The sequence below is a fragment of the Mustela lutreola genome, chromosome 6 (assembly GCF_030435805.1).
Source record: "Mustela lutreola isolate mMusLut2 chromosome 6, mMusLut2.pri, whole genome shotgun sequence".
Taxonomy (NCBI): Eukaryota; Metazoa; Chordata; class Mammalia; order Carnivora; family Mustelidae; genus Mustela; species Mustela lutreola.
In genome coordinates this window covers 93261363-93283445 of record NC_081295.1, presented here as the reverse complement: position 1 = coordinate 93283445, position 22083 = coordinate 93261363, and the positions used below count along the sequence as shown (strand labels likewise).

Below are 22083 nucleotides of genomic sequence, written 5' to 3'. Positions count from 1 at the left end.
ATGACAAAGAGAAAATCCTGAAAGCAGCCCGGGAAAAGAAGTCTGTAACATACAATGGTAAAAATATTAGATTGGCAGCTGACTTATCCACAGAGACCTGGCAGGCCAGAAAGAGCTGGCATGATATTTTCAGAGCACTAAACGAGAAAAACATGCAGCCAAGAATACTATATCCAGCTAGGCTATCATTGAAAATAGAAGGAGAGATTAAAAGCTTCCAGGACAAACAACAACTGAAAGAATTTGCAAATACCAAACCAGCTCTACAGGAAATATTGAAAGGGGTCCTCTAAGCAAAGAGAGAGCCTACAAGTGGTAGATCAGAAAGGAACAGAGACCATATACAGTAACAGTCACCTTACAGGCAATACAATGGCACTAAATTCATATCTCTCAATAGTTACCCTGAATGTGAATGGGCTAAATGCCCCTGTCAAAAGACACAGGGTATCAGAATGGATAAAAAAACAAAACCCATCTATATGTTGCCTCCAAGAAACACATTTTAAACCCGAAGACACCTCCAGATTTAAAGTGAGGGGGTGGAAAAGAATTTACCATGCTAATGGACATCAGAAGAAAGCAGGAGTGGCAATCCTTATATCAGATCAATTATATTTTAAGCCAAAGACTGTAATAAGAGATGAGGAAGGACACTATATCATACTCAAAGGGTCTGTCCAACAAGAAGATTTAACAATTTTAAATATCTATGCCCCCAACGTGGGAGCAGCCAACTATATAAACCAATTAATAACAAAATCAAAGAAACACATAAACAACAATACAATAATAGTAGGGGACTTTAATATTCCCCTCACTGAAATGGACAGGTCATCCAAGCAAAAGATCAGCAAGGAAATAAAGGCCTTAAATGACACACTGGACCAGATGGACATCACAGATATATTCAGAATATTTCATCCCAAAGCAACAGAATACACATTCTTCTCTAGTGCACATGGTACATTCTCCAGAATAGATCACATCCTCGGTCCTAAATCAGGACTCAACCGGTATCAAAAGATTGGGATCATTCCCTGCATATTTTCAGACCACAATGCTCTAAAGCTAGAACTCAACCACAAAAGGAAGTTTGGAAAGAACCCAAATACATGGAGACTAAACAGTATCCTTCTAAAGAATGAATGGGTCAACCGGGAAATTAAAGAAGAATTGAAAAAAATCATGGAAACAAATGATAATGAAAATACAACGGTTCAAAATCTGTGGGACACAACAAAGGCAGTCCTGAGAGGAAAATATATAGCGGTACAAGCCTTTCTCAAGAAACAAGAAAGGTCTCAGGTACACAACCTAACCCTACACCTAAAGGAGCTGGAGAAGGAACAAGAAAGAAACCCTAAGCCCAGCAGGAGAAGAGAAATCATAAAGATCAGAGCAGAAATCAATGAAATAGAAACCAAAAAAACAATAGAACAAATCAACGAAACTAGGAGCTGGTTCTTTGAAAGAATTAATAAAATTGATAAACCCCTGGCCCGACTTATCAAAAAGAAAAGAGAAAGGACCCAAATAAATAAAATCATGAATGAAAGAGGAGAGATCACAACTAACACCAAGGAAATACAAACTATTATAAGAACATACTATGAGCAACTCTACGGCAATAAATTTGACAATCTGGAAGAAATGGATGCATTCCTAGAAACATATAAACTACCACAACTGAACCATGAAGAAATAGAAAGCCTGAACAGACCCATAACCAGTAAGGAGATTGAAACAGTCATTAAAAATCTCCAAACAAACAAAAGCCCAGGGCCAGACGGCTTCCCGGGGGAATTCTACCAAACATTTAAAGAAGAACTAATTCCTATTCTCCTGAAACTGTTCCAAAAAATAGAAATGGAAGGAAAACTTCCAAACTCATTTTATGAGGCCAGCATCACCTTGATCCCAAAACCAGACAAGGATCCCACCAAAAAAGAGAGCTATAGACCGATATCCTTGATGAACACAGATGCGAAAATACTCAACAAAATACTAGCCAATCGGATTCAACAGTACATTAAAAAGATTATTCACCACGACCAAGTGGGATTTATTCCAGGGCTGCAAGGTTGGTTCAACATCCGCAAATCAGTCAATGTGATACAACACATCAATAAAAGTAAGAACAAGAACCATATGATACTCTCAATAGATGCTGAAAAAGCATTTGACAAAGTACAACATCCCTTCCTGATCAAAACTCTTCAAAGTGTAGGGATAGAGGGCACATACCTCAATATCATCAAAGCCATCTATGAAAAACCCACCGCAAATATCATTCTCAATGGAGAAAAACTGAAAGCTTTTCCGCTAAGGTCAGGAACACGGCAGGGATGTCCATTATCACCACTGCTATTCAACATCGTACTAGAGGTCCTAGCCTCAGCAATCAGACAACAAAAGGAAATTAAAGGCATCCAAATCGGCAAAGAAGAAGTCAAATTATCACTCTTCGCAGATGATATGATACTATATGTGGAAAACCCAAAAGACTCCACTCCAAAACTGCTAGAACTTATACAGGAATTCAGTAAAGTGTCAGGATATAAAATCAATGCACAGAAATCAGTTGCATTTCTCTACACCAACAGCAAGACAGAAGAAAGAGATATTAAGGAGTCAATCCCATTTACAATTGCATCCAAAACCATAAGATACCTAGGAATAAACCTAACCAAAGAGACACAGAATCTATACTCAGAAAACTATAAAGTACTCATGAAAGAAATTGAGGAAGACACAAAGAAATGGAAAAATGTTCCATGCTCCTGGATTGGAAGAATAAATATTGTGAAAATGTCTATGCTACCTAAAGCAATCTACACATTTAATGCAATTCCTATCAAAGTACCATCCATCTTTTTCAAAGAAATGGAACAAATAATTCTAAAATTTATATGGAACCAGAAAAGACCTCGAATAGCCAAAGGGATATTGAAAAAGAAAGCCAACGTTGGTGGCATCACAATTCCGGACTTCAAGCTCTATTACAAAGCTGTCATCATCAAGACAGCATGGTACTGGCACAAAAACAGACACATAGATCAATGGAACAGAATAGAGAGCCCAGAAATAGACCCTCAACTCTATGGTCAACTAATCTTCGACAAAGCAGGAAAGAATGTCCAATGGAAAAAAGACAGCCTTTTCAATAAATGGTGCTGGGAAAATTGGACAGCCACATGCAGAAAAATGAAATTGGACCATTTCCTTACACCACACACAAAAATAGACTCAAAATGGATGAAGGACCTCAATGTACGAAAGGAATCCATCAAAATCCTTGAGGAGAACACGGGCAGCAACCTCTTCGACCTCTGCCGCAGCAACATCTTCCTAGGAACAACGCAAAAGGCAAGGGAAGCAAGGGAAAAAATGAACTACTGGGATTTCATCAAGATCAAAAGCTTTTGCACAGCAAAGGAAACAGTTAACAAAATCAAAAGACAACTGACAGAATGGGAGAAGATATTTGCAAACGACATATCAGATAAAGGACTAGTGTCCAGAATCTATAAAGAACTTAGCAAACTCAACACCCAAAGAACAAATAATCCAATCAAGAAATGGGCAGAAGACATGAACAGACATTTCTGCAAAGAAGACATCCAGATGGCCAACAGACACATGAAAAAGTGCTCCATATCACTTGGCATCAGGGAAATACAAATCAAAACCACAATGAGATATCACCTCACACCAGTCAGAATGGCTAAAATCAACAAGTCAGGAAATGACAGATGCTGGCGAGGATGCGGAGAAAGGGGAACCCTCCTACACTGTTGGTGGGAATGCCAGCTGGTGCAGCCACTCTGGAAAACAGCATGGAGGTTCCTCAAAATGTTGAAAATAGAACTGCCCTATGACCCAGCAATTGCACTATTGGGTATTTACCCTAAAGATACAAATGTAGTGATCCAAAGGGACACATGCACCCGAATGTTTATAGCAGCAATGTCCACAATAGCCAAACTATGGAAAGAACCTAGATGTCCATCAACAGATGAATGGATCAAGAAGATGTGGTATATATACACAATGGAATACTATGCAGCCATCAAAAGAAATGAAATCTTGCCATTTGCAACAACATGGATGGAACTAGAGCGTATCATGCTTAGCGAAATAAGTCAAGCAGAGAAAGACAACTATCATATGATCTCCCTGATATGAGGAAGTGGTGATGCAACATGGAGGCTTAAGTGGGTAGAAGAATAAATGAAACAAGATGGGATTGGGAGGGAGACAAACCATAAGTGACTCTTAATCTCACAAAACAAACTGAGGGTTGCCGGGGGGAGGGGGTTGGGGAGAAGGGGGTGGGATTATGGACATTGGGGAGGGTATGTGATTCGGTGAGTGCTGTGAAGTGTGTAAACCTGGTGATTCACAGACCTGGGGATAAAAATATATGTATATAAAAAATATATGTTTATAAAAAATAAAAAATAAAAAAAATTAAAAAAAAAAATTATAAAAAAAAAAAAAATAAATAAAAAAAAAAAAAAAAAAAAAACAAAATACATATATTGTATATATTATAGCGTTTTATGTTTCTATGTAAGTAACTATAATTGTGAATATATGTTTATGTATTTCCTAAGACAAATTATTACTTGATAAAAAGAATAATGCATAAAACATAAATACCACTTATGTTAAAAAAGAAGAAACCAACAAGTCCAGAGTATTCTTTTTTTTTTTTTTTTTTTTTTTTTTTGGTTGCTCACGGCTTGGCTTTTTTTTTTTTTTTTAATCTTTTTTAAAACTAAGTTTTATAAATAACGTCTGATAATTCTGTGTATATAAAAACTAAACTCCAACAGCCACAAAGACTTGTCCATAAGTTTACAAGAAAGGGATTTTTTTTTTGTTTGCTTTTTTCTTTTGTTAAACTAGCAAAGTTTCTATTATACTTTCCTTCCTTGTCCATATATACGGTCAAATGTTCTTGCTTGTTTTTTGTTTTTTTTTTTAAAAAGACAGTTTTATAAATACTCTGCAGCTCTTTTTTCTTTAGCTTTTAAACATATAATTTAATAACTTCGTAAAAGGAACTCCTCTCTTAAATAAAGGGCTATGTAACCACACAAACAGGTCATGTAAACAGTGGCACGGGACCCATCGCAGGACACTGGACACACCCTTCACGTATGTTCACAACCAGTGATTTGGTCTTGTTCAGTGCAACGCATCAGGCTCGAGCGCCCTGGCCCCTGGCACAAAGCCGCGGAACGCCCCCTCCCTCCCAGCACCTACAGAGCCCAGGCTAGTGGCCTGCCCGTCCAGGGCCCTCGGGGACACCCTACTCCCAGGAGCAGAGTCCATCTGTGCCTGTGGCTGCACTAAGAGTGAATCACAGGCCCCGGCCAGCCAGCAGCCGTGGGAGCCCGCGGGCCACCCAGGAGTGGACAGCAGCCTCCCCTTGCCCTGGGGCCCTCCCTGCTCTAACACCCGAGCTCCAGAACGCTCATTCAATCTTTCTCTGTTCCCACAGGGCCAACTCTGGACGCCAAGCCTGCACCGCCTTGGTACAAAGGGGACTGGGGGGCAACCCCACGTCACCGCCGAACTGACCAATCCCAACACACAAAACACACGATGACGACGACGAGATCAAAGGGGCTCAGCCCGGCGCCCCTGGGGTGCGGGTTGTGCTTTGCAGGGAAGGGAGGAGGCAGGAGAGGAGAAAGAAGGGGACAGGGCTGCCAAACTCGCCATGCGCTGAATGGCCCCTCGCAGGCCCGCCCGGGCAAGCGCCAGTCCCTACGACCGGGCGTCCGTCTTGGACTTTACTATCGTAATGACGCTAGTGGCGGCCACCTTGCCAGGGACAAGGGGCCCCAAGCCGGCAGCGAGGGGGCCCCGGGCCGGAGCCACGGGGCTGCGGGCCACGGTCCTGGCGAAGTTCTGCAGGGCCTCGTACTTGGCGCGCAGCGCGTCGAGCTCCAGCTTCATGCTGGCGTTCTCCGAGGCCAGCTTCTCCACCTCCTGCTGCAGCTCCGCCTTCTGCTTCTCCAGCTCCTCCTTCTGCGTCACGCGCTTGACGCGGCAGCTGGCGGCGTAGCCCCGGTTCTTGAGCGTGCGCCGCCGCTGCTTCAGCTGGATGATCTCCTCCTTGGACAGGCCCCGCAGGTGCTGGTTCAGCTCCCGCACCGACATGGTCACCAGCTCCTCGTCCGTCAGGCTGGTGCCATTCTCACCCGGCTCCCGCTTCACCTTCAAGGCCTTGTTTCCTTTATTGGGGGTCGTCATAACCCGGGGGCACGGCGAGCAGGCACTCCACCACACTGCGGGCCCGGGCGGGCCGAGGCCGGGGCGGGCGGGCGGGCGGGCGCTGCGAGGCCGCGCGGGGGGCTCCGGGCCCGGGGTGGGGGCGCTTCGCCTGCGCGGGCCGGGCCGAGCGCGCTGGGAAGGCCGGGCCGGACCAGGCTCGGGATCCGCCGCCGCCGCCGCCGCCCCAGAGTATTCTTATTTTAACTTTCTTTATTCTACCTTGGAAATTTTCAGTATTTAAAAATTCCGATAAAATTCAACAACCTAATCCCACATCCAAACATTCCTTTTCTTTCACATTTACCACCTCCACAGTTTTTAAACACAACAGTGGTATTGGATAGTATATCATTAATGACGCCAACTCTTTCCAAAAACACAAGACAGGATGGAGATTAGCTATTTAAAAAAAAATTGTAAAATCTTTCTGTCTAGAGAGTCTGACTGTTTCGGCCACTTCTCAATGGCCCAGATAAGTAAACATTTTATTCATGGGTCAACCTGACTTAACTATTTATTCCAAAAAATTTTTGCTCAGGAAAATTGAGACTGTTAACCGATAAATAACTTGATTGTTTGCATCAGGAAATTCCTCCAAGTACATGTGTCCAGAAACACCTTTCCCTAGATGCAGAAGCAGCTCTCCGATGAGACAATGGCAGACTCAGCAGTGGCCTTACCTAGACTCACTTCCAGACCCACGTTTTGTTGCATCCACCAATCCAAAAATGATGCCATAAATTTCATCCAATTCTCAATCAGTTTTCTGCCTTGAAAAAAGGGCCTTAAACCACTTGACCCCAAGCAACAAAATCCAGCAAATAACTTCCCTGCCCACCCCTCTGAGGCACGTTAAGACTGTTAAAGCAGAGTTCTCCTTCACTGCAGCGGGTCCAATAAATTTATCTTTGCTCGGTAGGTTTTCGAGTGGTCTTTTGGGGACCTGCTCGTCAAGACCTCTACCAGTCTGTGAATTACATTTGTTTCCTTAAATCAGATTCATTACGTTCCGAATTCTGGTCTGGTCCATGGGGTGGGGGGTATGATTGTAGGTGAGGGATCTCAAAAAGTTGGTTGTTCTTGTCTGACACCTTCCTTCTGAACTTCCCAGAGGCTACTCTGTGGTTTCCTGCTCCCATCTATGCTCAAAGAAAGGCTCTTCTCACCACAGAGAAAGCCATTACGGGGAAGCCAGAGAACTGCTCCTCCAGGAAGCTATCCTGGGGATCTTGTTTCTTTTGTACTCCCGGTGCCTGCCAGAGGGCCCGTTTTCTAGTTCTCTCAGATGAGCAGCTAAGGCCCTGACCCTGAGAATGACGGGAGACAAGTACCCCTCCATTCTAAAGGCACTAGGTCCCCTCCACAGGGGATATAGTTGCAAATAGCACAGTTAGGCCTGTAACCTCTACCCTATGCCCCACCTCCAGCCAATAAAAGAGAAGACTGTTTAAAAGTGGGCTTGGGCAGTGACATCAAGGTAGAGGGTTGCCAGCCTGGCAAATGTGGTTGGTTATTGCATTTCCTTCCTTGCGCCACCTTGTTTTTTAAAGTAGTTTATATTAGGACCCACAACTGAAAATACATTTTAGACACTGGCTGCAGCAGTATTTTTCTAGCTATGCCTCCTGAGGCATGGGAAACAAAAGCAAAAATGAACTCTTGGGACCACATCAAAATAGAAAACTTCTGCACAGCAAAGGAGACAAGGAAACTAAAAGACAACCTACTGAATGGGAGAATATATATCTAATACGGGGTTAGGTATATCTAATACGGGGTTAGTATCCAGAATTTATAAAGAACTGATATAGCTCAACACCCCAAAAAAACAAATAATCCAATGAAAGAATAGGCAGAAGACATGAGCAGACATTTCTCCAAAGAAGATATACAGATGGCCAACAGGCACATGAAAGGATGCTCAACATCACTCATCATCAGAGAAATGCAAATCAAAACCACAATGGGATGTCACCTCGCACCTGGCAGAATGGCTAAAATCAGCAGCTCAAGAAACAACAGGTGCTGGTGGGGATGTGGAGATAAAGGAACCCTCTTGTACTGTTGGTGGGAACGCAAACTGGTGCAGCCACTGTGGAAAACAGTATGGAGGTTCCTCAAAAAGTTAAAAACAGAATTAACATATGATCTAGTAATCACATTACTGGGTATTTAACCAAAGACTATGAAAACACTAATTCAAAGAGATAGATGAACCCTTATGTTTATTGCAGCACTATTTATAATAGATAAAATATGGAAGCAACCCAAGTGTCCCTCAACTGATGGATGGATAAAGATTTTTAGATGGATAGATAGATAGACGGATGGATATATAGATAGGTGGATAGGTAGATAATGGATGATTCAGCCATAAAAAAGAATGAAATCTTGCCATTTGCAATAACATGGATGGATGTAGAGGGTATAAAATGCTAAGTGAAATAAGTCAGTAGATAAAGACAAATGTTATATTTGTTCATTCATATGTGGAATTAAAGAAACAAAACAATCTAACAAAAAAAAAAAAAAGAAACAAGCCAAAAAACAGACTCTTAACAATAAACAAACTGATGGTTACCAGAGGGGAAAGAGAGTGCAGAATGGATGAAATAAATGAAGGATATTAAGAGTGCCCTTATCATGATGAGCACTGAGTAATGTATAGAATTGCTGAATCACATTATTGTACGCCTGAAACTAACATAACACTGTATATTAACTATACTAGAATTAAGAAAACCCAATAAATTTTTAAAAATACATTTTACATTGAGACTCAATGCATGAATACATATATATGTGTTTGGGTGTATATAAACTGAAATAAAGTTTTTACAAAATAATGCTTATTACATGCACACACTCCAGTATTTTCTATTCCTATTCGGTGTATTCTGTTATTTTCAAAATATAGTCGTGAACCACGAAATCAATTTGACAACCCATGAACCACAAACCCTAAGTTGAAAAATAATCTCAGAGATACACAGATAGAAATTAGGGCGCCTAATGAAATGGCGGCTGGCATCTTTGTCCCGGCTGGGTGTTGGGACATTGACTTTGGAATCTCAGTCCAAGGAAGTCATGGAGCCAAAGTGAGTCAGGCTGAATCTATTTCAGGATTCACTAATGGGTCACAACCCATGTAACAAAAAACAATAACAAACCCAGGTTTTTCCTAGACTTCATTTGGATTGCCAATTCCCCATTCGGATAGAAACAAGATCCATTCAACCTCCCTCTTGCAGAGCCCTTTAAGCCTTGGGACATAATTTCTCACAATGTTGTCTTCTTCTCTCCTATCTCCTGTGGATGGCGAGCCTAGAATCCAGGGTGTGCAAAGGAAAAGAAACTTTGTTCAAAGTCTCCTGGTAACTGGAAAAGAAATAGCTTTCTCAATTCCCAGTCGAGGACAGTAACAACAAATGCTCTGTCCGGAAGAAGTATTCTTTGCTTGGGAAGATGTGGCTCCATTCCAGTCCTGGCTAGACACAGCAAGATTTTTCCGGGGTATGTATACATGTGTGTGAGTACACCCAGCACTTATTTTTATCACCCAGAAAAGGAAGACCTTTCTCCATATTGAGAAACCAAAGAATTTTATTTTTATAAATTTTAAAAGTCCTAATAAGGAGGATGAAGCAATATTGTAAGCACACCCTTTGACTTCTGTTGAGGAAAATAACTGTATTTATAAACATCAGAAAAATAACTTTCGTTATTCCAGCTATACATGGAGTTTTTTTTTTCTCATCGCTTCAGAAACAAAGACACCAGTGACCCATTTCCTAACTAGCTCTAACTCCTCCCACTGAAATAGAATGCTACATTTAGAGTCAGAAATGAACAGAAGTTGTGAAATCTCATTTTATATAAAGATCAAATAGTTTCTCAGTTCATGCTGAATGATTTAAGCTAGAGTGTAAAAGATAGGATAAGAGAAATGGAATATGTCACTGTTCCTACATTTGGCAAATCTGACCTTCCCTAAGCAAGAGCATTTGGCTCCAAAACTAAGCTAGTTATGGAGAAAGAAGTTACCCAGAGAACAGAAGCATAAAGAACCCTGGAGGGACATGTGCATCCAATTGGTTCAAAAACCACCGCATGGTCCGAACCATCACAGCAGGCATCATTGGACTGTCCCTCCCTGCTGCCCACAAACCCCTCTGGTCACACACTTCATGGCTCCTTTATTCCCTCAAGGCCACCAATTACACTCGCCTTAGGCTTGGGGACTGGTGGGTACTGGAGACAGGAGAGAACACAGCGTAACTTTCCTCAGATTCATGCCCCTCAGACTGGTTCTGTGACTTCCCCCGCAAGGCAGATAGGGTCTGGGAGGGACACAAACACAAAAACAGAACCATCCAAAAAGGAACAGTGAGCCACACAAAGGCCTTCAGACAGCTACCAGGGAAACACTCTCTCCAGCAGCCCCCTCCAACAACCCCCACACTCCCCGCTAAAGTCGGGGAAATAATAATTTGTACAAACGTAACTACGATATCCCTTTATTATTTACCCTTATGACGGCACTAGGAAGAAAAGCAAGAAAAGGGTCAGAGAAAGTTCCCCATTCTACAGGTGAAGAAACCAAGGGAAGACATAGAGGTTTTCCTAATGTCCTCAATCTAGTAAGTGGCAGAACCAAGTCTCAAGCCAGTCAACGTCCTCTCTTGGGTGAAGAGGGGGCAGAGGGACTCTGGGAGAGGAGCAGTGGGTAAAATGTGTGACAAAGTCCTGTCCCTCAGGCCTGAATGTCAGCTCAGTCTCTCTCAAAACTGTATTGGCGATGGAGTAATTTGTTCAACAGTTTTGGGAAAGCAGGAAGGGGTAACCACATGACGTAGACGATAAAGAGAAGGAAAAACCTGCTAATTCAGTGCTGAGCAGGTGAGCCACTTCTGATTACTGTCTTACTGGCGATTTTATTGGTGTTATCAATTGAAACAGTCCCGGTCTGTATTGATTAACTTACTGTCTCACATGAGCTGAATGCATCTGCTCTGCTCTGTGGAAACTTTATGAGCAGCTGCTTGTCCAACAGTCGCTGCTTTTGGTCCAGTTCAAGAGCTCATTGGTTGGAAAGGAAACCGGAGTTTCAAAATGGAGTCTCTTATGTCCCCAAACTTCACACATCCCACAGATACGTCCTGCCACACTGGCGTCTTGTGAGGATTAATAAGCAAATATGTGGAAAAACTAGGCATCCCTTAGAACCTGGTAAGATCTCAGACGTATCAGTAATCCTTAGCACTGGGTGTTACAGAATCACCGGGCCCCTGACTGAGCCGTGACAGAGAAGCGGGAAGTCACTTCCCAGAAATGAGACAACACAGCAAAAAGTGGCAGCGTGATGAGCGGCGGTTCTCCATCAGTAAACAGAGACATATAGGAATAGTCATACAGGGGTCGGATTCTCTCCCCCTTTCCCCTCTCTGGGGACATTTAGTGATGTCTGGAGATATTTTTGGTTCTCACCAAGGTGGGTGGATGGTGATGGCATCTAGTGAGCAGGGCCTGAAGGCCCTGGAAGGGGCTAGCAGGCTACATCGCACAGACAGGCAGCCCCGCGACAAAAACTGGGCAGGTCCCCAAGGTCTGCAGCGCTGAGGCTGAGAGATCCTGGTGCAAAGCACGGGGTTTCTGTAGCCAGAATGCTTGGGTTTTATTGGAGGAGGAAATCTCCTCTGTTGTCAGGTTTGATGATGAGCCCACCAGTTAAAGCGAAAACAGGCGATTCTAACAGGAGAAAAGGATGTATTTGTTTGCACACGGGGGTCTACAGACGTCGTTACTGGCTCATTGGATGACTGAAGTGAAAGGCTTATACAGCTAACTGAGCAGAAGCTAAGAGAAGGGAGAAAGCCTTCCATGGTAAGAGCAAATAGGTTTCTTTAGGAAAGATGAGCAGGTTTTAGAAGAAGAGGAGATGAGGTTTGGGACAGTGAGTGGTCTTTCTGTCTTCTTCAGGACCATATGGCTCCCCAAGAAAGGGGATTTATGGCTGGTATACTCTTAGTCCCTCTCTCGGGAGTAGAAGTTGTCCCTCAGGTGGAGCTGAAGGCCATCCTCATTTCTCAGTTTCTGCTTTGGGTCGGATAAGGGAAACTCCGCAAAGACTTCTTTCTACATCTGTTGAATTTTAAGTGTCTTCAGCTTAAAATCACCTGTCTCAACTCTGCGGTTCCAAGCTTCCCTCCACAGTATTAATTCTGGCTCTGTCACTCACTAGCTGGGTGACTTTGGGCAAGTCACTGAACCTTTCTGTGCCTCATTTACTTCATTTGTAAGGGAGCACTTCAAAAACTGAGTCAACACTGATAAAGAGTTAGAATATAGTAAGTAGTACTATGCTATACTTACATAAATTCCAATGTCTATGTAAGTCCTAAAGCATATTTTCCCCGAAATCAGGAGTAATCACCTACTGACACCCACTCTTTCTACATCCTATATAGCTGCTGGGGAGATCACTCTGAGTTCCATGAATTTTTAGTAATTATTTCCTTTGGACTCTGTATCTCAGTCTCAGTCTGGCTTACTTGGCTCAGTCCGGTGTGATCTAAAAGTCACACCAAGACATGCAACAGAGAAGCCCGGCCCATTCTGGGATGCTGCTGGAGAAAGGGCAGGAGGGGGCAAGGAAACATCAGAGCCAGGGAGGGGACCATCACTACTAGCCTTCTCTTCTGGGACACTGGCTTTAAAATTTTTTTTTTTAAATTTTTCCTTCCTATTTAAGACTTCTGTCTCTAACATCCCCAATATGATCCTCTGCTACTTTTTTCTTAAGAGATATTATGATAAAGTGTTCATCTCTTCTCTCTGCCTAAGGGCATTTTGGAATAACAACCTGTGCTGAGACTGTTGAAGAACAGACGAGAACTTCTGGGATTTCTTTACAGTTTAAAGAAATCCTTAAAATTCAGTCTCTTAACTAAGCAAGAGGGCAACTGGGGCACTGGTGGACTGACAGAAACACCTGCATGTGAGCCACTTGTGAAAAGGAAAGGCTTGGAATCATCAGCCTCTCACAAGTGAGGTTTGGTTTTTGTTTTTGCTTTTGTTTTGATTTTAGAGAGAGAGTGATAAGAGGGGCAGAAGGAAAGGAAGAATCCCAAGCTGACTCCCCAATATGGGTCTCGATCTCACCACGCTAAGATCATGACCTGAGCCCAACCAAAAGTCAGAGGCTCAACCAACTGAGCCACCCAGGTGCCCTGACAAATGAGTTTAGTACAGAGCATGGAGCAGGCTGGAAACAGGGTGATGCTTCCTTTCTCTGAACACTTCCCCCGTACTCTCTTCTTCCCCAAGCCTCGTGATTGTGAAAGTCTGTCCCTCAGGCTGGACGCGTGCAGAAATTGCATCTGCACTCCTCTCAAGCCCTTTCCAACTTGACTGAGAACGCAGAGAGGGCCTTGACACTTGAAACAACAGAAGAACAGTCATTCCTCTTCCTGAAGACATCCTTCTTCTGGATCATGTCACTGTCTCATTTCTCGTTTGTTTCAGTCCTCGGGCCAGAGAAACTCCAAACCATCAACACCATCCGAAGGGTCAACCAAATCTAGAAATTACATTGAGACATTCAAAACAGGACAAGAGGGACGCCTGGGTGGCTCAGTGGGTTAAGCCGCTGCCTTCGGCTCAGGTCATGATCTCAGGGTCCTGGGATCGAGTCCCGCATCGGGCTCTCTGCTCAGCCAGGAGCCTGCTTCCCTCTCTCTCTGCCTGCCTCTCCGACTACTTGTGATTTCTCTCTGTCAAATAAATAAATAAAAAATCTTAAAAAAAAAAAAAAAAAAAAAAAAAAAAACAGGACAAGAGAAGGGCCCAGCTCCACAATGCCTCGATGTTTGATGTCTACACAGTGTCAATCCACATGTCAATGAGACACAGCCCATTAAGTTGCTTATTTAATTTCCTTAAACAGAGCCAGGGAGGGGACCATCACTAGCCTTCTCTTCTGGGACACTGGCTTTTTAAATTTAAAAAAAAATTTTTTTTTTAAATTTTCCTTCCTATTTAAGACTTCTGTCTCTAACATCCCCAATATGATCCTCTGCATCATATTGTCATTAGGTCATTAGCAAAAAGTACTTTCTCTCTTGCCCAAAACATCTTCCAAAAAGTTGAGGTCAGTAAACCTACTTCCTTATAGGAAGGCTATGACAAGGAGTGGGCTCCATTTTCCCATTTACTATTCTTACGAAGTAAGTTGTGGAATTTATAGATTCTTGTGGTTCACCTTTGATCAGAGCTGATTTTATAAAACAGAGTTAAAACTATCTCATTTTAAAGACAGATTCCCATACAAATATGTTCTATGATTCTAAGAAATGGGGCTATTTGGGCAATATTCAAATCTAGGTCAAAATTCAACCTGAACAATAATACCTTGTTTTCTTTTTTAAATAAACACTCAGGAGATCTTAGTAAGTAGCCCTGTGTTAATTTGTTTTTTTGTTTCAACTGCTGCTTTTTCTTCATCACCCCACCCCTGCCCCACCTCCTCTATCTCCTCCAGATTCTTTACAAAGACCTTGAGAAGACTGACATTTCTCTCTTGTTTCTTTGTTTCCTACTTGAGATTCTACCCCCAGGTTAGCTAATTTATTTAGGTTTTTGTTAAGGTTACTTTTATTGAGTTTTAGCCAAATAAAATGGTTAATATCAAATTTTGAATTTACTATGACCTATAAATAAAAAGAACATTGGTAATGATACAAAGAAAAGGGGTCAGGAATAACTTTATTACTGGCCCAAATCCCTAGAACAGAGGTCATGGGCCACAGCAATTGGGCTAAGAATGCTTTTACGTTTTGAAATTACTTTAAAAAACAACAAAAAATCCAAACAAATACAACAGACCATTTACAATTGGCTCTTCACAGCAAACATTTGCAGATCCCTGTTCTGTTGAATCCTTTCTTTCCTGACCTAATAGATCACAGATTATTAAATTAAGTTTACACTTTCTATTTGCGCCATGTTTTTGATCTGCAAACACTCGTAACATTATTCCTTGAATTTATTTTCTGCGGTGACTAATTTTGTGAAGTCCTCATACATTTATATTTACGGAGATCCTACCATGTGGCAGACACTGAGATATTACTTAGGTAAACTAAGCTGTGGTTGCCAAGGAAGTTCCAAATCCTGGGACTTAATACATTGATACATTTCAAACAGACTTATTTAAGCTTAAAAAAATACCTCTTCTGGTAAATATGTATTCTTGCTATTTGACACTCGAAAGCCTTCCATGGTTTCCCTTTGCCTACAGGACAAACTATTTGGGCTGGCTGGCTTCTAGAGCTTTCCACGACCATTTTCCTCCCTGCCCTCCCACGACTTCCCATACGAACTCCACACAGGACTAGTATGCATCAGCCAAGTGTAAGTTGTTCTCTTGATAGTCATTCTGTTAAGCATGCCAACCTCTCTGCTTGGATACATTCCAGATAATTCCACTAAAAATACAATGAGTGGGTAGAAAGGCTGTTGTGGGTATGTGGCTACCAGGTGTGGCGGACCTTTTGGATACAAGCCTCGTTCCCCATAATGAGCAGTCTCATCCTCAAGGTGTAAAGAACAGTGAGTTCAGAACATTGAAAAAGACTGATGTGTCAGGCCCATTGCTATGAAGGAAGCATTGTCCTTGACTTCAAAGGACACCAAAGTTGAGAACCCAACAAGGCAACCCAACAGTCTCCTCACCACTCAATCACTCACTCACGCGTTCAGTCAACTTTTACTGAGTGGCTATTGGCCACACAGGGCTTTGTCAAGCCCAGTGTTGGCTGAGCTGTGCAGGGTGCTCTGGGAGCATGAGGGAGAGGCACACAGCCAGGGCTGAGGGCCGGGGAGGTGCCCCGAAGGAAGGTACTCATGAGCCTGGTCTTTAAAAATTTGAAGGAGGTAGTCAGGCAAAGGGTAGACAGAGAAGTACCCAGAGTAGCTTCGTCACCTCCACATTTCACCTACAGCTGTGAATATTATTCCTTTCTGGAAGCACCATGCTTCTCCGAGAACTGGGAGCCATGTTATAGAAAGAGTTGGGGTTATTTTTTCCCCAATTTTTCTTTTCACTAGATTGCATGGCACGACAACGGAAGGTATATCTTTTTCTTTTGTATGTTCAGTTGTTTGCCCTAAGTAATGTCTCAGTTAAACATGTACCAGTGAAGCCACGAGATTCCTAAATTCATCCCCATGTTATTGATAGGTTGAGAACGAATCATTTCAAGAAAAGAAAGGAAAGGAGAAATGGAAGGGAAGGGAAGGGAGTGGGAGGGAGGGAAGGAAGGAGGAAGAAAAGAAGGAAAAATGTCAACTCTAAATAGACTTAAGGGAAATGCCAAAGTGGTAGCTTAAAAATGTAAGCTAATGAGTTACTTTAAAAATTGCCTTTGTTCTATTAGTATCCCAGGATGTACTAGAGGCAGGATAGAGTCAAAACGGTTTTCTTGGGGCGCCTGGGTGGCTCAGTGGGTTAAGCCGCTGCCTTCGGCTCAGGTCATGATCTCGGGGTCCTGGGATCGAGCCCCGCATCAGGCTCTCTGCTCAGCAGGGAGCCTGCTTCCCTCTCTCTCTCTCTCTGCCTGCCTCTCTGTCTACTTGTGATTTCTCTCTGTCAAATAAATAAATAAAATCTAAAAAAAAAAAAACCAAAAACGGTTTTCTTTAGAACCAGACTTCCAAGGGTCAAATTCCAGCTGTGTGAACTGGGCAAGTTGTTTAGTATCTCTGGGCCAAGTTCCTCAAGTTTAAAATGGGGAATCATAATGGGAGCCAAGTCACTGAGAAGCAGAGAAATTAACAGGCGGAAGTGACTTAAGGAAGTGAAGTAAATGTCTAATACAGACTCTCTGCTGTTAGTAAATGGCTGAGTAGCTTCTCCCAGGGGGATTTTGTACTATTAGTATGGAGGGACAAGGATGGAATGTTGGCAGGGGACCACGTCCAGGTCACCTTGGGGATTCTGCACAGCCCCTCCATGAGCATATGCTGCAGGTGTATTATTATTATTTTGTTTGTTTATTTATTTATTTATTTATTTAGAACAGCCATATTCACAACCAGTGCAAGAGCTACAGGAAAAGTGTAGTACCAATCCACTTTCCCGCACATCATGTTCAATTCAAATACGCACGCTCATCTTTGCCAGTCTCTAGCTTCTCCTTGTCCGGTAATACCCATAGGGTTTCCTATATTTTACTGAGCCATGGGCTAACTCATCTCTTTTCAAGCATGAGTGTGTGAGCATCACTGATCTCGTGATTTCATGTCTACCAACCTCCAGTTGTGCACCCCTCTCCTCTCTAACTCCAGTGTGACCAGCATTAGATAGTGAGTCTAAGGAGCCACATCTCAAAATTTCTCAGGAAAATTATGGACGAATGAATAGAAGATATGACAATCCTGAAGTAAGGTTGGTCCTGTTTATTTTGTTTTCTGCCCAGTTTTGTATAGAGGAAAAGAACTCATCATGTGGGCATAAACAGTGCTCTAGCAGAGCGACCCAACTATTCATCTAGAGGGCCAGGGGATTCATCTAATGTCATTCATAAAAATTTATATATGGTCAGCTCTGGGGTACAAAACGCATCACTGGATGTTCTACCCGATAATGCTAAGATCCCATAGAGGAAATTAAATGTCATGACATGCCCCTCATCATGGGAGACAGCAAAATTGCTCCTGACAGAGAACTTAGCAGCACAGAGAGGGAGAGAGATGAGCACATCAAGGGCAGAATCTGGGGTCAGAGCTCTGACAGAACTTTTGGAGGCAACTTGAGCCTCCAGGACTGAACTGTTCTGAGCAAGAGAGAAAACTGTATTTTGTTAGTCCCTCTACCAGAGAAGGAATTACATATGCAAATCAAGGCAATTCCCAAAAGGACTGGCTTTGCTTCAGATTTTGACAGTTTGTCCTGTTTGTCCTCACTGACTTTTCTAGGAGCTCCTAGTTTGAAATGCACCCCTCACCCCCTACCGGGCTGGTGCAGGACACAAAGAGATGTGTCCTGGAGAGCACTGCTGGTGGGGAGGACAGTGGGGAAATGGAATTGTCTGGTAATAAAGCCACTGGGGTTGGGGGAGTGAGAAGGCAGTGTCACCGTGTCAGCTTTGCCACATGATTGCCTCACACAGAGAACCACGTGGAACTAGGCCCCCAGTTAACAACAAAGATCACAGAAAGTTCAGCAAAGGGTAGTTGGGAAACAGGCAATATAAATACTGTAACTATCAGGATCCTTCTGTATAGAAAATTTTCTAAACTACTCTTCTCTTTTGTCAGAAGAATTTTCCCTTATTACTAAATATTTTTCAAAAATATGCTTTTAATGACTGAATAGTAGCCATCATATGAAAATATCAAAATGCTCTTAATCATTTATTTTTGTGAAATACTTAGATCCTTTCTCATTGGGGAGTATTAGTACTAAGACTTTGGTGAATATCATCATGCCAAAATCCTTGTCCCCATCTCTGACAGGATAAAGTCTTTTTTAAAAAAATATTTTAGAGGCGCCTGTGTGGCCCAGAGGGATAAGCCTCTGCCTTCGGCTCACTCAGATCATGATCTCAGGGTCTTGGGATCGAACCCTGCATCGGGCTCTCTGCTCAGCACGGAGCCTGCTTCCTCCTCTCTCTCTGCCTGCCTCTCTGCCTGCTTGTGATCTCTGTCAAATAAATAAATAAAATCTTAAAAATATATATTTTATTTATTTATTTGAGAGACAGAGAGCATGTGAGAGTGAGCAGGGAGAGGGGCCAAGAGAGAAGGAAAGACAGAATCTCAAGCAGACTCCCCACTGGGCATGGAGCCCAACACAGGCCTGGATCCAAGGCCCTGAGATCATGAACTGAGCCGAAATCAAGAGTTGATTGCTTACCGAACTGAGACACCCAGGTGACCCTAACGGGATAAATTCTTTAAAAATAAACTTACTTAAAAAGAAAAAAAAAAAGACTTACTAGGTCAGAATTTATATTTTTCCTTCAATTATTTAATTATGACAACAAGGACTACTGGCAAAAACGGATACTGCAAAAAACAGAGCAGACTTCTGATGAACCTACAGATTGCCTAGCCCAAGCAGAAATGTTGGACAGAAACAGTAGCCAACAAGGTTTACAGGGCATGCGGTAGCCATGGCGTAGCAGTCAGTATGATTTGCAGAAGGAAGTAAGAATGTAGGGCAGTTGGGTGAGTCAGTTAGGTGTAAATAGATGAAAGAGTTTTTGCTGCTTTAGTTTTATAACTCTGGCAAGTCACTTAGGGTCTCTAAACCTCAGTTTGCTCATTTTGAAACTTAGGGGTATTTACTACCTTCATAGGTTGGAATACTTAATATTGTGAAGTTAAATTTTCTCTCCAACTTACCCATAGATTTGATGTAATCTTAATTACAATCTAGGCCAGCATTTCTGTAGAAATAGATAAGCAGCTCTTAAGCTTTATATGAAAAGCAAAAGAACTAGAAGAGCAAAAACGGTAATTGAAAAAAAAAAAACAAACCATGTTGGAGAACTCCTACTTTCTACCTCAAGATTTATTATAAAGCTCTGGTAACCAAGTCAGTGTAGTATTGACATAAGGGTAGACAGAAAGATCAATGGGTCAGAATAGACTGTCTGGAAATAGGTATGTAATTGGTAAATTGTTTTTGACAAAGAAACCAAAGAACGTCAAAGGCAAAGGGAATACTTTTCAACAAATGGTACTGGAACAAGTGGCTATCCACATGAAAAAAAAAAAAAAAACAAACCCAACTTGAATCTTTATTTTATATCATGCACAAACATTAATTCTGGATGGCAGAAAGATCTGTAAATAGAAATTTGAGGACCTTGAAGTATAGTTTATAGGAGAAAGCATCTGTCTTCAGGCTCAGATTCTCTCCCATCCTTAAACACATCAAGATTGATTTAGATTAGGTTAGAGCCTGGCCTTCAGCTCCTTCCCTCCTTATGAGCATACAGAGAAACTTAAATTTGAAATCCAAAATTATCATGTATCTAAGGAATACAATTGTTTCAAACTCAAAAAGGGACAGAAATCTTCAAGAGTTTCCATCTGAGTCAAAAATATTGAAGATAGGAATCAGGGATGTTATGTAAAGAAGATAAATATTCTTAAAGAAAGGAAACAATATATTAGCAATATAAAAATAATAAATTATTAAAAATGGAAATATTAAAGTATAACAGCTGAAAAACTTACACAAAAAAATGGGATAAAGAACAGAATAGATGCAGCTAAAGAAGAATTAGTCAACTAGAAAATCAGACATGAAGGAAATCTCTTAGTAAGAAGAAAGATTAAATAGTTAGAAAATTGAGGAGCTAAGTATACTTCACCCTGTCCCTATTATATGGTATCAAATCTCTCCCCTCAAGATAATCAGGGTCACTTATTCCCCCATTAATGTAACTCCTTTCTGATCCACTGTTATAAGAAGCCCAAAGTGGCCAGGTAGTGACATAGCTTCAAATTTAGTAGAACCCTCAATTTTTCCGTTAGTCTAGGCGTATGCCCTCCTGGGAACTGAGATCTTTAACCTAGCAGAGCCTGACGTCATGAAAATGGGAAGAACAAATTCCACAAATGGGTCACTGGGATCAAAGGTATAGGGACCACTCCTACTTCCACACCTTGGTTCCCAGACCTATGACCCCAACCATATACTGCCATTGTTTTAGTCCATAGACACCAAAACAGAGGACTAAACTCTAACCCTCATGGTGTGTTCTCTGAGAGGCCACTGGGCTGTTCAGCTGGGCCAGTCACTTCTGGCTGATGGGATATATGGTAAAACCAGTGAGTCTTCTGACCCCTGCTGTACCTCTTTGTGGTAAAATTGGTCCCTCATCTGAGGAAATGTTGCAGGGTACCATGTGGATAAATTAGATATTTGGATGCCTTTCAGTGGAGATACTGATTCATAACTAGCATAGAGAGAAAGTCTGGTAAGGACGAACTGCTGTTGTTCTCCTCATGTGTGGGTTTAGCATTGGTCTCTGGTACTGATGTTCCACTGTGGCTGGATACATCTTGGTGGGCTGAATTCCCTCCGATTGGAGGCCAAGGTTTTCAAACTCTTACTCTACCTTTCATTTCAATAAAGTGACTATCCTTAACCCAATGTCTTTTTAGTTCTGAAGATGGCACCTCTCTGGGCTACCTCTCCAGTCCCATTTGCTTACTCTCTTACACATTGTCTGTGTGCTGGCTGTTGAAGAAGAGATTGTGAGAGCTCCCTGTCACTGTATCATCTAATAGTGGAAATGAGTTATTCAACCGGCCTGCAAAATACCAAATCCTCCTTCCACAGACACAGGCCTGGGCCCTGGCACTCCTCCACTGGCTGTACTTCCTGTAGATTCGTACCATGGAAGGCCTCCAGGCTGAGAAGGAAATCCAGAATCCCCAACTCTGATGTGAAGACCACAGACTCCTTGTCAGCAAGCACATGAGCTTAGATCCTGCAGAGCCAAGGTCTTGTCAGTCTGAAGACCATGTCTGTCCCCAGAACATCTCTCTCGTGTCCACCCTTTGAGGGCTCATTGAGTTGAATTAATTGCCTGGTTCCACTTACTAGTTGCCTGACCTTAAATGAGTTACTCAGCATTCCCAAGATCCCTTTTCTTGAGCTGACGTGGGAAAAGGCTCATTTACCTTTCACAAGGCTATAGTATTGCTTGACACAGTGCCTGGTCTCTGGTTCCCACTGAATAATGGATATTGTTATTATATTTTAGTAATATT

General features: G+C 42.3%; 1 protein-coding gene across 1 annotated transcript; it reads right to left on the bottom strand.

Annotated features, from left to right (window-relative positions):
- Positions 1 to 5023: 5023 nt before the first annotated feature.
- Positions 5024 to 6470, bottom strand: LOC131834054 (transcription factor MafG). The gene has a single exon (XM_059178155.1). It carries the CDS (start codon positions 6268 to 6270, stop codon positions 5782 to 5784), a length of 489 nt encoding a protein of 162 aa, XP_059034138.1. The 5' UTR covers positions 6271 to 6470; the 3' UTR covers positions 5024 to 5781.
- Between the last annotated feature and the right edge of the window lie 15613 nt (positions 6471 to 22083).